Source organism: Erythrolamprus reginae, chromosome 8 (genome assembly GCF_031021105.1).
Source record: "Erythrolamprus reginae isolate rEryReg1 chromosome 8, rEryReg1.hap1, whole genome shotgun sequence".
NCBI classification, from domain to species: domain Eukaryota; kingdom Metazoa; phylum Chordata; class Lepidosauria; order Squamata; family Dipsadidae; genus Erythrolamprus; species Erythrolamprus reginae.
In genome coordinates, this window is record NC_091957.1 from 40,704,801 (window position 1) to 40,717,648 (window position 12,848).

Here is a 12,848-nt window from a genome sequence, read left to right on the forward strand (position 1 = left end):
GTTTTTTTCTTCTCTTCTGTTGATAAAGAACATTTCTTTTGCATTCAATCGTGTCTGTGTGTGTCTGCTTGGACCAAGTACCCTGTAATTACGGGCGGTTGGCACACACCGGCAGAACAGATATGGCCCGTGGAAGCCATTTATCCGGTCTGCCGCCAGCCGCCTTCATCCGAACATAAACATTCCCCTCACAATCCCTCCAGCTATCAGCAACAGGAAGAGTGGAGGCACAGGGAACCCTCACTGACCAATCACCTTCTAGGATTCATCCCGACCACTAGCGATGAACCAATAGCAGGCCGCCTCTCATCTACAACCAGGAAGGTCCCTGCTCGGGCTGCCGCGCACTTGTCATTGTGTGGCTGAGGCGAGTAGTTGAAGCTGCTTCTCCTCCCCGTGGTCCTTTGGACAGTTTTTGGTTATCTGTTGCCAAGGAGTTCCCCATTCTGGCCAACAAAGCTATTTTGACATTGCTCCCATTTTCAACCACATATCTATGTGAGCTGAACTTCTCAAGCTTGACTGTGATAAAAACTAAAAACAGAGACTGAGAACTGTTGAAGAAAAGCTTTGTGTGTGTCTTTCTACCATTTCTGCCAGGATATCCCTTTTGTGTTAATCAAAACAGGCCCAGGTTTCACACTAAGTGAGTATAAATACATTTGGAAACTATAAAGCTGACTTGTAGATCTGAAGGTCAGCGGTTCAAATCTCATCACCGGCCCAAGCTTGACTCAGCCTTCCATACTTCCGAGGTGGTAAAATGAGGACCCGAATTGTGGGGGCAATAGCCTAGCTCTGTTAAAAAAGTGCTATTGCTAACATGTTGTAAGCCGCCCTGAATCTAAGAAGGGAGGCATAAAAATTGAATGAATGAATGAATGAATGAATGAATAAATATTATTAACTATATGTATATGTACTGTGTTAGAGTGTCATTTTGGTTGGTGGTGTGCCCCAGGATTTTGTAAATGTAAAGTGTGCCGCGGCTCAAAAAAGGTTGAAAATCACTGAACTAGACAATGTTGTTAGGGGAAGAGCCCTCTGGAATCAACCCCCCCCCCAGAGATTCACACTGACCCCACCCTCCTTGCCTTTTGTAAGAATCTATCACTTTTGCCGTCAGTGAATGTGTTGGATGTTGTAGTATGTATGTGAATGCTTGACTTTTAAAAGTTTAATTTTTAAATATTTTTAAATTCATAATCACTATTAATTGGACCTAGAAATTTTTGTGGTTGGCTCTGGCCCAGCTCCTGCCCCAGGGAATGGGGAGGTGGATGCAGGAGAAAATTCATCATGTCACAGGCCTGTGTTATTGCCAACAGAATCAGTTCAGAGTTCAGTTTCCTCGGACGAAGAAGAGGGTGGGAGTGACTCAGCAGAGGAGGGCTTGGCACACAGCCCAGGCAGTCAATCTCCCTTATCTTCCTTTGATTCAGATGATGACGTTTTGGACCCACGCAAGCGCAGAATTATGAGTAGAAGAGACCAAGTAAGAACATATTACAGGAAATAAGGGAGGCCACCTGTGTTTGGGTGGGGCTCCAGTAATAAGGGCTGCTGCTATAAATAGCAGCATGTGGGTTTGGCTGTTGTGGAATATCTGATCGGAGTTCATCAGGAATCTTGTGTTGCTGGGCTTTGTTGCTTTTTCACGCCTTTGAAACCAAAGCAGAGAAAGGTGTGTGTGTCATTTCGTTGGAAGAAGGGGTGTGAGGTTTCTTCACAGCTGCTAGCTAAGTACTTAATGACTGCTTAAGGGAAATTGTACAGACTACCCGGTTGTTTTGGGAAGAGTGCTCTTTGCAATACAAAAAGAGTGCTTTGTTTATTTTGAATTTTGTGATAAAGAACATTGTTTTGAATTTTCAGACGTGTGTGTGTGTCTGAAATTTGTACCCTTGAATTTTCGGGAGGCTCCTACCAGAGAGCCCAGCAGAACAAAAAATGTTTACATATTGTATTTTTCTTATTGAGATGTTGTGAGCCACCCCGAGTCCAAGGGGAGGGGGGCATATAAGTACAACTAATAAATAAATAAATAAATAAATGCCTGGCCGGCCACGAGTTCAACCACAACTTTGATGTGGCCCTTAATGAGTTTTGACAGCCCTGATCAAAGGGCTTCTTCAGCTAATGATTCCACAAATCTCATTTCAATCTTCTTTGTTCCTTTGCGCTAAAGACCCAAAGCAGGACACATATTTCAGTGCATCAGAAAGTGGGACGACCATTCCCAGGCTCTCAGAGATATCACCATTGTCAGCATTCCCGCTCCTTCCCTTCTGCAGTTATTCTGATAGCTTAACCAAAACAACAACAACAACAAAAGAAATTTCAAATTTGGTCGAATCATCAGCTGAAAATATACACTTTATGGCGATTGCAAACTTGACATCTTGAAGAGTTTACTATCATTGAATAAGGAGTTTACCACCGAATAAAAAACATGCAGTATTAACGTAGGATTTTCGCCGCTCCCTGACGATAGGTATGTTAAACCCTATAGGGAGAATATGGATCCCATCACGCAGGCCTTAGAAAAAAGACAGTTTTTTAAAAAAATAAAATGTCTTTTTAATATAAGTCACAGTCTCCAATCCCGTTGCTGTATACAGAGGTTGATCCATTATGCGGGTGTCGACAAACTACTGCATTGTCACGTCATTCATGGCCTTGTATTCTTCTACACTTGCCTGCAATAGAAAACAAAGAAAGTCCGGATTTTTGGGGCCAGAGAATCAACAATAAGCACTTCAGCAAAAGTCAAGTTAGTCCAGTCCCTTGGTTAACAGATGCCTATTGTTACATCATTCAATTCAATTCAATTTATTAGATTTGTATGCCGCCCCTCTCCAAAGACTCGGGGCGGCTCACAACAGTAATAAAAAACAATATTATAGAGAAACAAATCTAATATTAAAAAGAAGCATATAAAACCCTATTATATTTAAAAACCAAACAACACATACATACCAAACATAAAATATAAAAAGCCTGGGGGAAAGGTGTCTCAACTCCCCCATGCCTGGCGGTATAGGTGGGTTTTGAGTAGTTTATGAAAGACAAGGAGGGTGCGGGCAGTTCTAATCTCCGGGGGGAGTTGATTCCAGAGGGGCGGGGCTGCCACAGAGAAGGCTTTTCCACTGGGACCAGAATATCTCCGAGACCGCCTCCTGCAGCACGAATCCCAGCAGCCGATTAGGTCCCACAGAGTTGGCCTTCTCTGGCTCCCGTCGACCAAACAATGTCGGCTGGCGGGACCCAGGGGAACAGCCTTCTCTGTGGCGGCCCCTCCCCTCTGGAATCAACTCCCTCCAGAGATTCGAATAGCCCCCACCCTCCTCGCCTTCTGTAAAATGCTGAAGACCCACTTTTGTCGCCAGGCGTGGGGATAATTACCATCTTTCCCCCTTATTATATTTTTGGCCTTACTGCATGATAGATTAGGTTGAATGTGTGTGGCTGCATAGTTAGGGCTTTTATTATGTTATTAATATCTTTTTAAATGGATTTAATTTTTTATTATTAGATTTGTAATGTATTGTATTACTGCTATGCTGTGAGCCACCCCGAGTCTTCGGAGAGGGGCGGCATACAAATCTAATAAACTAAACTAAACTAAACTAAAAGTTATTGTGGCCATGCATGCTTATCTCATAGTGCACCATACTGCTGACTTTGACTATCCCCCATTGTCACTGTCCAATGAACATTGTGGGATGTTCAAGATGCTCTGCATCAGATTTCTTACTCCCTCCTCCCTTTGAAGCCTCAGGACTTGGACTTGGTTCTATCTTCTGTACTTCCTTTAGGTAATGTTATAAGCTTCTATGCTAGGGAAATTGCTCTGACTCACCTCAAACGTGCTAAGCACGTGTTGGCAGACACCCATAAGGTCTTCCAGTCCCTTCTGAAATGTGTCTATAGCAGGTCGGCCTCCTGTACGATCAGAGAAAAGATCAATTTTATTATTACATTATTTGTATGTTGCAGACACCATCAGACTTTAGGTGGCATCACTAAGATGGTCAAAATCATGAAATAATATGAAACGCTAGGATAAAAATAACAGTGCACTGATTAACGGTGATTTGACTTATTATTATTATTATTATTATTATTATTAGTAGTAGTAGTAGTAGTAGTAGTAGTAGTAGTAGTAGTAGTAGTATTTATTAGATTTGTATGCTGCCCCTCTCCACAGACTCGGGGCGGCTCACAGCAGTGACAAAACAATATACAATAACAAACCTAATATTAAAAATCTAAAATAATAATTTAACATTAAAAGCCTAAAAAACCCATTATTTAAAAGCATACACACAAACATACCATACATAAAACTACATAGGCAAGGGGAGATGTCTCAGTTCCCCCATGCCTGATGGCAGAGGTGGGTTTTAAGAAGTTTACGAAAGGTTTTAAGAAGTTTGCTGCCCATGTCACTGATGCCCTAACTCAGTGATTTTCAACCTTTTTTGAGCTGCGGCACATTTTTTTACATTTACAAAATCCTAGGGCACATCACCAACCAAAATGACACAAAATGACATCCTAAGACACTCTTCTCTCTTTTTCCATCCCTGTCTCCTCCCCCCACTCTCTCTGTGTATACATACTCTTGAACCATTTCCTAAAACAGGTGAGGGCTGGGGGTTTTTTTTCTTTTATTCTTTGGATGCTTTTTATCATATGCTTTAAATCAAGAGTCACTTCTCTCTCTCTTTTGTTTCTCTCTTTTTCCTCTCATTCTCTGTCTCAATCATTTTCTCTTTTCTCTCATTTCTCTCTCTCTCTCCCTTCCTCTCCTTTTCTCTCTCTCTCTTGCTTTCTTTCTCTCTTGCTTTCTTTTCTCTCTCTTTTGCTCTCTCTCTTGCTTTCTTTCTCTCTCACTCTTGCTTTCTCTCTCTTTCTTTTCTTTCTCTCTCTTGCTTTCTCTCTCTCTCTCACTCTCTTTCTCTCTTTCTCTGTCTCTTGTTTTCTTTCTCTCTCTTTCTCTCTCTCTTGCTTTCTCTCTCTCTTTCACTCTCTCTCTCTCAGCAAAAAGTTGCAAGACCGGAACCTGAGCTTCCTTCTTCGCGGCACACCTGACCATTTCTCGCGGCACACTAGTGTGCCATGGCACACTGGTTGAAAAACACTGCCCTAACTAAATCATGAGCCTCAAGCCAAGCTTCCAAAGAAATTCAGTTATTTATTAGGGACTTCATGTCGTTATGTTCCAAGTGAAGCCAACTCTGACCCCACGTAATTTATGGCCGAGGCTGGACTTTGTTTCTCCCCACCCTCCAGGGTGTGTCATCAGTCACATTTGCCATTCGCAGGTTGTAGAGATCGCTCCCTTCTATCCGCTGTGGGTAACCCTGGGAGACAGCCTTGACAGAGATATGTCTGGAATGTGCTTCACCATAGCTGCAAGTTTGTTTTCCCATCCTCCTTGCCTATGGCAACTCAATAGCCGGCCAGAGATGCTTTGCGAATTGACAGCCTATCTATTTGGCACATAACCTTTATGCAATTCTTGGCCAACAATGGCAAACAAGCAAGTTATCCCAAGCAGGTTGCACATACAATAGCTGTGCAGCACCTGAAGAGACAATCCTTACACATTTTAAGTATAATTCTTAGACCAATCTCTTAGCAATATTCTCCCTTAAACTACCTTAAAAATTTCCCCTTTGTGGCCCTCCTTTGAGCTCCATGGACCCTGGAACAATGTACTGGCTGCACCCTTGTTTCCTCAGGGCTACAATCAGGAGGCCAAAAAAGATTCAGCAATACCAGAAGCTGAACTTTCTATGCAGCTCTTTTATAGACACAATCCTCGGGCCGTTGTTTAATGGCAAATTACTGCAGAACCCGCTCTCTCCTTGCCCTTAAGTGGACAGTGACCTGTCATCGTTCTGGAAAGGATAGCTTCCCTGGGGCAATGGAGCTCGTGAGCTGAAGACGCAGGACCACGGGGTTTCTCACGAAAGGAAGAAGCTGGCCTGCCCTTTCCCTTGGCCCTGCAGGAAGAAGAGCTGGGTTATTCTCACCTCTGCTCTGGATGCGGAAGTTGATTTTGCTTTCCGAGGGATGGGTGATGCTGTAACCACAAAACTCAACTTCAGGGCTGCAGAGAAACAACGAGAAGATTGTGACAGAGGCAGAGGATGGGGGGGAATCAAAGGATTTTCTCTGTTGGACTGATGCCCTGAAAATCATACAACAGGAAAGGTTTGGCTCCAGATTTAGTAATAAAACGGATATATGCTAATATATTTATTTATTTTGATTTGTATCTGCCCTACTCTCTCTCTCTCTCTCTCTATCGTATCGATGGTATCTGTCTGTCTGTCTATCTACTGTATCTATCTATCTATCTATCTATCTATCTATCTATCTATCTATCTATCTACCTACCTACCTATCGTATCAATGGTATCTGTCTGTCTGTTTGTCTATCTACTGTATCTATCTATCTATCTATCTATCTATCTATCTACCTACCTACCTACCTATCGTATCAATGGTATCTGTCTGTCTGTTTGTCTATCTACTGTATCTATCTATCTATCTATCTATCTATCTATCTATCTATCTATCTATCTATCTATCTATCTATCTACCTACCTACCTATCGTATCAATGGTATCTGTCTGTCTGTTTGTCTATCTACTGTATCTATCTATCTATCTATCTATCTATCTATCTATCTATCTATCTATCTACCTACCTACCTATCGTATCAATGGTATCTGTCTGTCTATCTATCTACTGTATCTATCTATCTATCTATCTATCTATCTATCTATCTATCTATCTATCTACCTACCTACCTATCGTATCAATGGTATCTGTCTGTCTGTTTGTCTATCTACTGTATCTATCTATCTATCTATCTATCTATCTATCTATCTATCTATCTACCTACCTATCGTATCAATGGTATCTGTCTGTCTATCTATCTACTGTATCTATCTATCTATCTATCTATCTATCTATCTATCTATCTATCTATCTATCTATCTACATTGTGTGTGCCTGCCCACACTCCTAGTGCACAACCCCCACCACACACACATCTCTGCAGCCCTCACTGAAGCCTCCAGACTTCCGGTAGGCCCACTGCTGACTCATTACTACCGTTGCATCATCATTAAAGCATTACAGCAACTGGTCAGCTATTAAATCATCATTGCCCTGATATCCATCGTTTTTTTTAACAAATCAGAGTTTCCTGCTAAGCATCAAGTGTATCACTGTCTCCAAATGGCAATAACCAGTTTATGAGATAGGGTTGTAGCATTGCTTTGGAATGGAGGCTACAAGGGGCTTTAAAAATCTGCACAGGGAATACTTGGTTGTAGCTCTTTAAAAGAATGTAACTGTCATGTATGAGTTCACTATTAGCTTTGCAGAATCCCAGGACAAGACCCAGCTATTTTAAGGATTTGTAAAGAGATGTTATAGGACTGGTTGCTTGTATCCTTTGAAGCTTTTTGTCTTCAAAGCAAAACACAGTTCTCCCTTTGACTAAGAAAAGCTGGACTCACTTTTTCATAATCATGTATCTCAAAGAATTGCCAAGGGTGTGGTCTTCATTGTTGAGCACAAATGTGACACAGCTCTTATCCGACCCCTCAGCTCTTACCTACAGAGGGTAGAGAAAGAAAACCAGAAACTGGAAGGTAAAAGGTGGGGTTTCTTTGATGGAAAATAGCTTGAAAGCAGTACACCTGTGTTAAAGGATGGGACACTTCCCCTTTCTTCTACTTATTCTCTATATCAGAGGTGGGTTCCTACCGCTTTGGACCTGTTCTATCTATCTATCTATCTATCTATCTATCTATCTATCTATCTATCTATCTATCTATCTATCTATCTATCTATCTTCTCTCTCTCTCTCTCTCTGTATGTTTGTATGTATGTATGTATTTATTTATTTAATATTAGCTATAGGGGGCAGGTAGGTAGATGATAAATAGATAGACGAGAGAGAGATCGCTTCTGCAGCAGTTTCCATTTATCATCATTTATCGTCTGTCCATAGTTATCTGTCTATTACTTATCTGTCTATATATAATTTATATATCATCTGCATCTACCTACCTACCTACCTACCTATCTCTCTCTCTCTATGTATGTATGTATGTATGTATGTATGTATGTATGTATTTATGTATTAATTAATTAATTAATTAATTAGATTTGTATGCCAACCCTCTCCATAGACTCGGGGCAGCTCACAGCATACAATAAAACAATTCATGACAAATCTAATAGATTTAAAAAAAAACATTTAAAAACCCCATTATTAAACCAGACATACACACAGACATACCATACATAAATTGTATAGGCCCGGGAGAGGGGGGGGGAATGCCTCAATTCCCCCATGCCTGACGGCACAGGTGAGTTTTAATGAATTTACGGAAGGCAAGGAGGGTGGGGGCAGCTGGTTCCAGAGAGTCGGGGCTGCCACAGAGAAGGCTCTTCCCCTGGGACCCGCCAGACGACATTGTTTAGTCGATGGGACCCGGAGAAGGCCAACTCTGTGGGACCTAACTGGTCGCTGGGATTCGTGCGGCAGAAGGCGGTCCCGGAGATATTCTGGTCCGATGCCATGAAGGGCTTTATAGGTCATAACCAACACTTTGAATTGTGACTTGAATTGCTGGAACTGGCAGCAACCCAAGTCTGCCACAACCCTGATCCAGTTCTCACCATAAGTGCCACCATCTTATTTTTTTGCTTCTGCACATGTGCAGGTTTTTTTTTAGTAGTGTACATGTGCATGGCGCATCCCTGGGCAAACTGGCAATAGCAGCAGCCAGAAGCCATCTCTGCTCCACATCTATCTGTCCTTTCCCCACCTATCATAGTCCTCGACTTACAATCATTTGTTTGAAGTTACTGTTTGAAGCTACAACACACTGACCATTTTTCAGTGGCGATCATGGGAGCATCCCCATAGTCATATAATCAAAATTTGGGTATTTGGGGTATCATGGCACCGGACCAAGATATCTGCGAGACCGCCTTATGCTGCACGAATCCCAGCGGCCGGTTAGGTCCCACAGAGTTGGTCTTCTCCGGGTCCCGTCGACTAAACAATGTCGTCTGGCGGGACCCAGGGGAAGAGCCTTCTCTGTGGTGGCTCCGACCCTCTGGAATCAGCTCCCTCCAGAGATTAGAACTGCCCCTACCCTCCTCGCCTTTCGTAAACTCCTTAAAACCCACCTCTGTCGTCAAGCGTGGGGGAACTGAGACATCTCCCCCGCCTATGTAGTTTTTGTGCATGATATGACTGTATGTATGTTTTTTATATTGGGGTTCCTTGCTTTTTAGATTTTTTAAATGTACTATTGTTATTTTAGATTCTAATTATTAGATTTGTCATTATGCATTGTTTTTATCACTGTTGTGAGCCGCCCCGAGTCTAAGGAGAGGGGCGGCATACAAATCTAATTAATAATAATAATAATAATAATAATAATAATAATAATAATAATAATAATAATTTTGCCAATGGGATGTGTTTATGACAGCTGTACTATCCTGGGGTCATGTGATCTTCTTTTGCAATGTTTCTGACCGGCTCCCAACTAGCAAAGCCAATGGGGGAAGTCAAATTCATTAACAACTGCAAGGATTCGCTTAACAAAAGTGGTAATATTGGTCGTAAAATTGAGGTTCACTCACTCACAGCAAAACTCACTCAATGACTGAACATAAGAACATAAGAAGAGCCATGCTGAATCAGGCCAAAGCCCATCGAGTCCAGTATTCTGTGTCACACAGTGGCCCACCAATTGTCCATGGGATCTTGAGCAGAAAGAGAAGGCAAGATCCTCCCTTTCCCTTGACCCCCAACAAATGGTACTCAAGGGAATCCTGCCTGCCTCAACCAACATAGAGGCGGCACATGGACAGATAGATGATTATTTTCGTCCATCGTTTTCAAAGAGGACCTTGACATCTTAGAAGAAATCCGCAACTTGGGCGTCCTCCTCGATCCACAGCTCACATTAGAGAACCATCTTTCAGCTGTGGTGAGGGGGACGTTTGTCCAGGTTCGCCTGGTGCACCAGTTGCGGCCCTATCTGGACCGGGACTCACTACTCACAGTCACTCATGCCCTCATCATCTTGAGATTCGACTACTGTAATGCTCTCTACATGGGTCTACCTTTGAAAACTGTTCGGAAACTTCAGATCGTACAGAATGCAGCTGCGAGAGCAATCATGGACTTCCCCAGGTATGCCCATGTTACACCAACACTCCGCAGTCTGCATTGGTTGCTGATCAATTTCCGGTCACAATTCAAAGTGTTGGTTATGACCTATAAAGCCCTTCAGGGCATCGGACCAGAATATCTCCGGGACCGCCTTCTGCCGCACGAATCCCAGCGACCAGTTAGGTCTCACAGAGTTGGCCTTCTCCAGGTCCCGTCGACTAAGCAATGTTGTTTGGCGGGACCCAGGGGAAGAGCCTTCTCTGTGGTGGCCCCAACCCTCTGGAACCAACTCCCCCCAGATATCAGAGTTGCCCCCAGCTTCCTTGCCTTTCGTAAGCTCCTTAAAACCCACCTTTGCCGCCAGGCATGGGGGAATTGAGATATCTCCCCCGTGCCTATACAATTTATGTATGGTATGTTTGTGTGTATGTCTGCTTAATAACGGGTTTTTTAAAATGTTTTTAAATTATTAGATTTGTCATGAATTGTTTTATTGCTGTTGTGAGCCACCCCGAGTCTACGTAGAGGAGCGGCATACAAATCTAATTAATTAATTAATTAATAAACAAAGAAACAAACAAACAAACAAACAAACAAGAAATGTCAAGACTTGTGCATGACTTGGATTAAAGTGAGGGACAGGTGCACATAGTCAGCCTCACGCTCTCTTCCCAGATTCCATCTTACTCCAATAGCAGGACAAAAGTCGAGACAGTTGGAGATGGGCTGGGCTCAGTGGTTGACCAGGGCGCCTTGTGTCTTGCTGTGCCCATAGTGTACCACATCGCTTGCAGAGACTGCCTTCGTGATCTAGTAGATTTAATCTACCCAGTCCACCAGAATCTGTCTTCATAGGCTCGGGATAGAAAAGTCCCTATGTCACTAAAGGCTACTCTCCACCTGGTTTGGCCAGCCTGTCAGATCTGTTGCTCGGGGTGCGCATGCTACAGCTACTAGGAGTCACAGGTGAGAGCTGAGTGACAGGTGGGGACCAAAGGAGAGCAAGCTGCCCTAAAATTAGCTGCCATAAAAGGACATGGCATGCTCCTACTCCAGAGGTGCTAGATAGATAGATGATAGAAAGATATAGAGATAGAAAGATACAGGACACAAGACAAATTCCTTCTGTGTCCAATCACACTTGGCCAATAAAATTGTATTCTATTCTATTCTATGATAGAAAGATATAGAGAGGGATAGATGATAGATACAATGATAGATATTGAAAGATAAAGATAGATAGATAGATAGATAGATAGATAGATAGAGATAGACAGAAAGAAAGAAACGATGGTATAGAAAGATATAGATAGATGATGTCCAGATACTTCACCAGAAGAGCCCTTCACTCCTCCACTCGAAATACCCCTACGAGACTAGACTTTCTACGAGACTAGATTACACTTTCAATCCTGGGCCTAGAAAGCCTAGAACTAAGACGCCTTAAACAAGATCTAAGTATTTGCCCATGAGATCATATGCTGCAATGTCCTGCCTGTCGGCGACTACTTCAGCTCCAGCCACAACAACACAAGAGCACACAACAGATTTAAACTCAATATTAACCGCTCCAAACTTGACTGTAAAAAATATGACTTCAGTAACCGAGTTGTTGAAGCGTGGAACTCATTACCGGACTCCATAGTGTCAACCCCAAACCCCCAACAATTTACCCTTAGATTATCTATGGTTATCTATGAGGTCAGTAAGGGCGAGTACAAGTGCACTAGAGTGCCTTCCGTTCCCTGTCCTATTGCTCTCCTATATCTCCTATTCCTTTCTTCTATTCCTATATCTCTTCTTCTATTCTTTCATTGATATGTTCTATTACTATACCTTCTTTTCTATTATTTCTTAGATATATTTTACTATGAGTATCTCCTCTATAACCTTCATCATGTATTTTACTATGTGTATATAAATATATATATATGTTTTCATAGATTTTCACGGGTACAGGTATGACTGTCTTGGTATATTCGGGTTTCTTCCCGTGTAGGATTTGGAAATTTCTGGTGACGTTTCGACGAGGTCCCACTCGTCATCTTCAGGCTGGTGTTTCTGTCCTTGTTCTAAGGCGAACACTATATATATATACCCACTAAAACCCTCATTGTGTATTGGACAAAATAAATAAATAAATGAATGAATAAATGATAGAAAGATAGAGATGGATAGATGATAGATACAATGATAGATATCGAAAGATAAATATAAATAGATCATGGATGCTAGAAAGACAGATAGACAGATGACAGAAATATAGATATAGATTATAGAAAGATAGATGGATAGGATTTATTTATTTATTTAATATTAGCTATAGGGAGCAGGTAGGTAGATGATAGAGAGAGGAGAGAGAGATCTTTTCTGCAGCAGTTTCCACTAATTATGATTACTGGGTGGTTACTGGTTTACTTTAGGATTTAGAGCTTGGATTTCTGCCGCCCGCCTCCCTCCGCCCGGTCTTACCATCTGCAACACGCGCGGCTGCTGCTTCTCTTCTTCGTCTCCCATCTTTCCCGCATGCGTGGGAGCGCAGGGGATGCCGGGAGTCGTAGTCTCCAAGTCAGGAATTCATTTCCCCCGCCCTGAGCCCTCCCCTTGCTTTCAAGCAAGA

General features: G+C 42.4%; 1 protein-coding gene across 1 annotated transcript; it reads right to left on the reverse strand.

Moving 5' to 3' along the window:
• Window positions 1-1,805: 1,805 nt before the first annotated feature.
• Window positions 1,806-12,831, reverse strand: LOC139171477 (DNA-directed RNA polymerases I and III subunit RPAC2-like). The gene is made up of 5 exons (XM_070759728.1): window positions 12,701-12,831; window positions 7,545-7,642; window positions 6,045-6,121; window positions 3,863-3,945; window positions 1,806-2,699 (listed from the first exon to the last, which is right to left on the reverse strand). Exons 1-5 carry the CDS (start codon window positions 12,743-12,745, stop codon window positions 2,652-2,654), a joined length of 351 nt encoding a protein of 116 aa, XP_070615829.1. The 5' UTR covers window positions 12,746-12,831; the 3' UTR covers window positions 1,806-2,651.
• Window positions 12,832-12,848: the final 17 nt, after the last annotated feature.

Bases quoted from the DNA above. Each gene is read 5' to 3' on its own strand.
- LOC139171477 (XM_070759728.1), bottom strand. From the start codon at position 12,745: ATGGGAGACGAAGAAGAGAAGCAGCAGCCGCGCGTGTTGCAGATG. The intron at 3,946-6,044 runs GTGAGAATAACC...CTGATCGTACAG, and splicing joins CTTCCGCATCCAGAGCAGAG to GAGGCCGACCTGCTATAGAC. The intron at 2,700-3,862 runs GTGAGTCAGAGC...TTTCTATTGCAG, and splicing joins ACGTGCTTAGCACGTTTGAG to GCAAGTGTAGAAGAATACAA.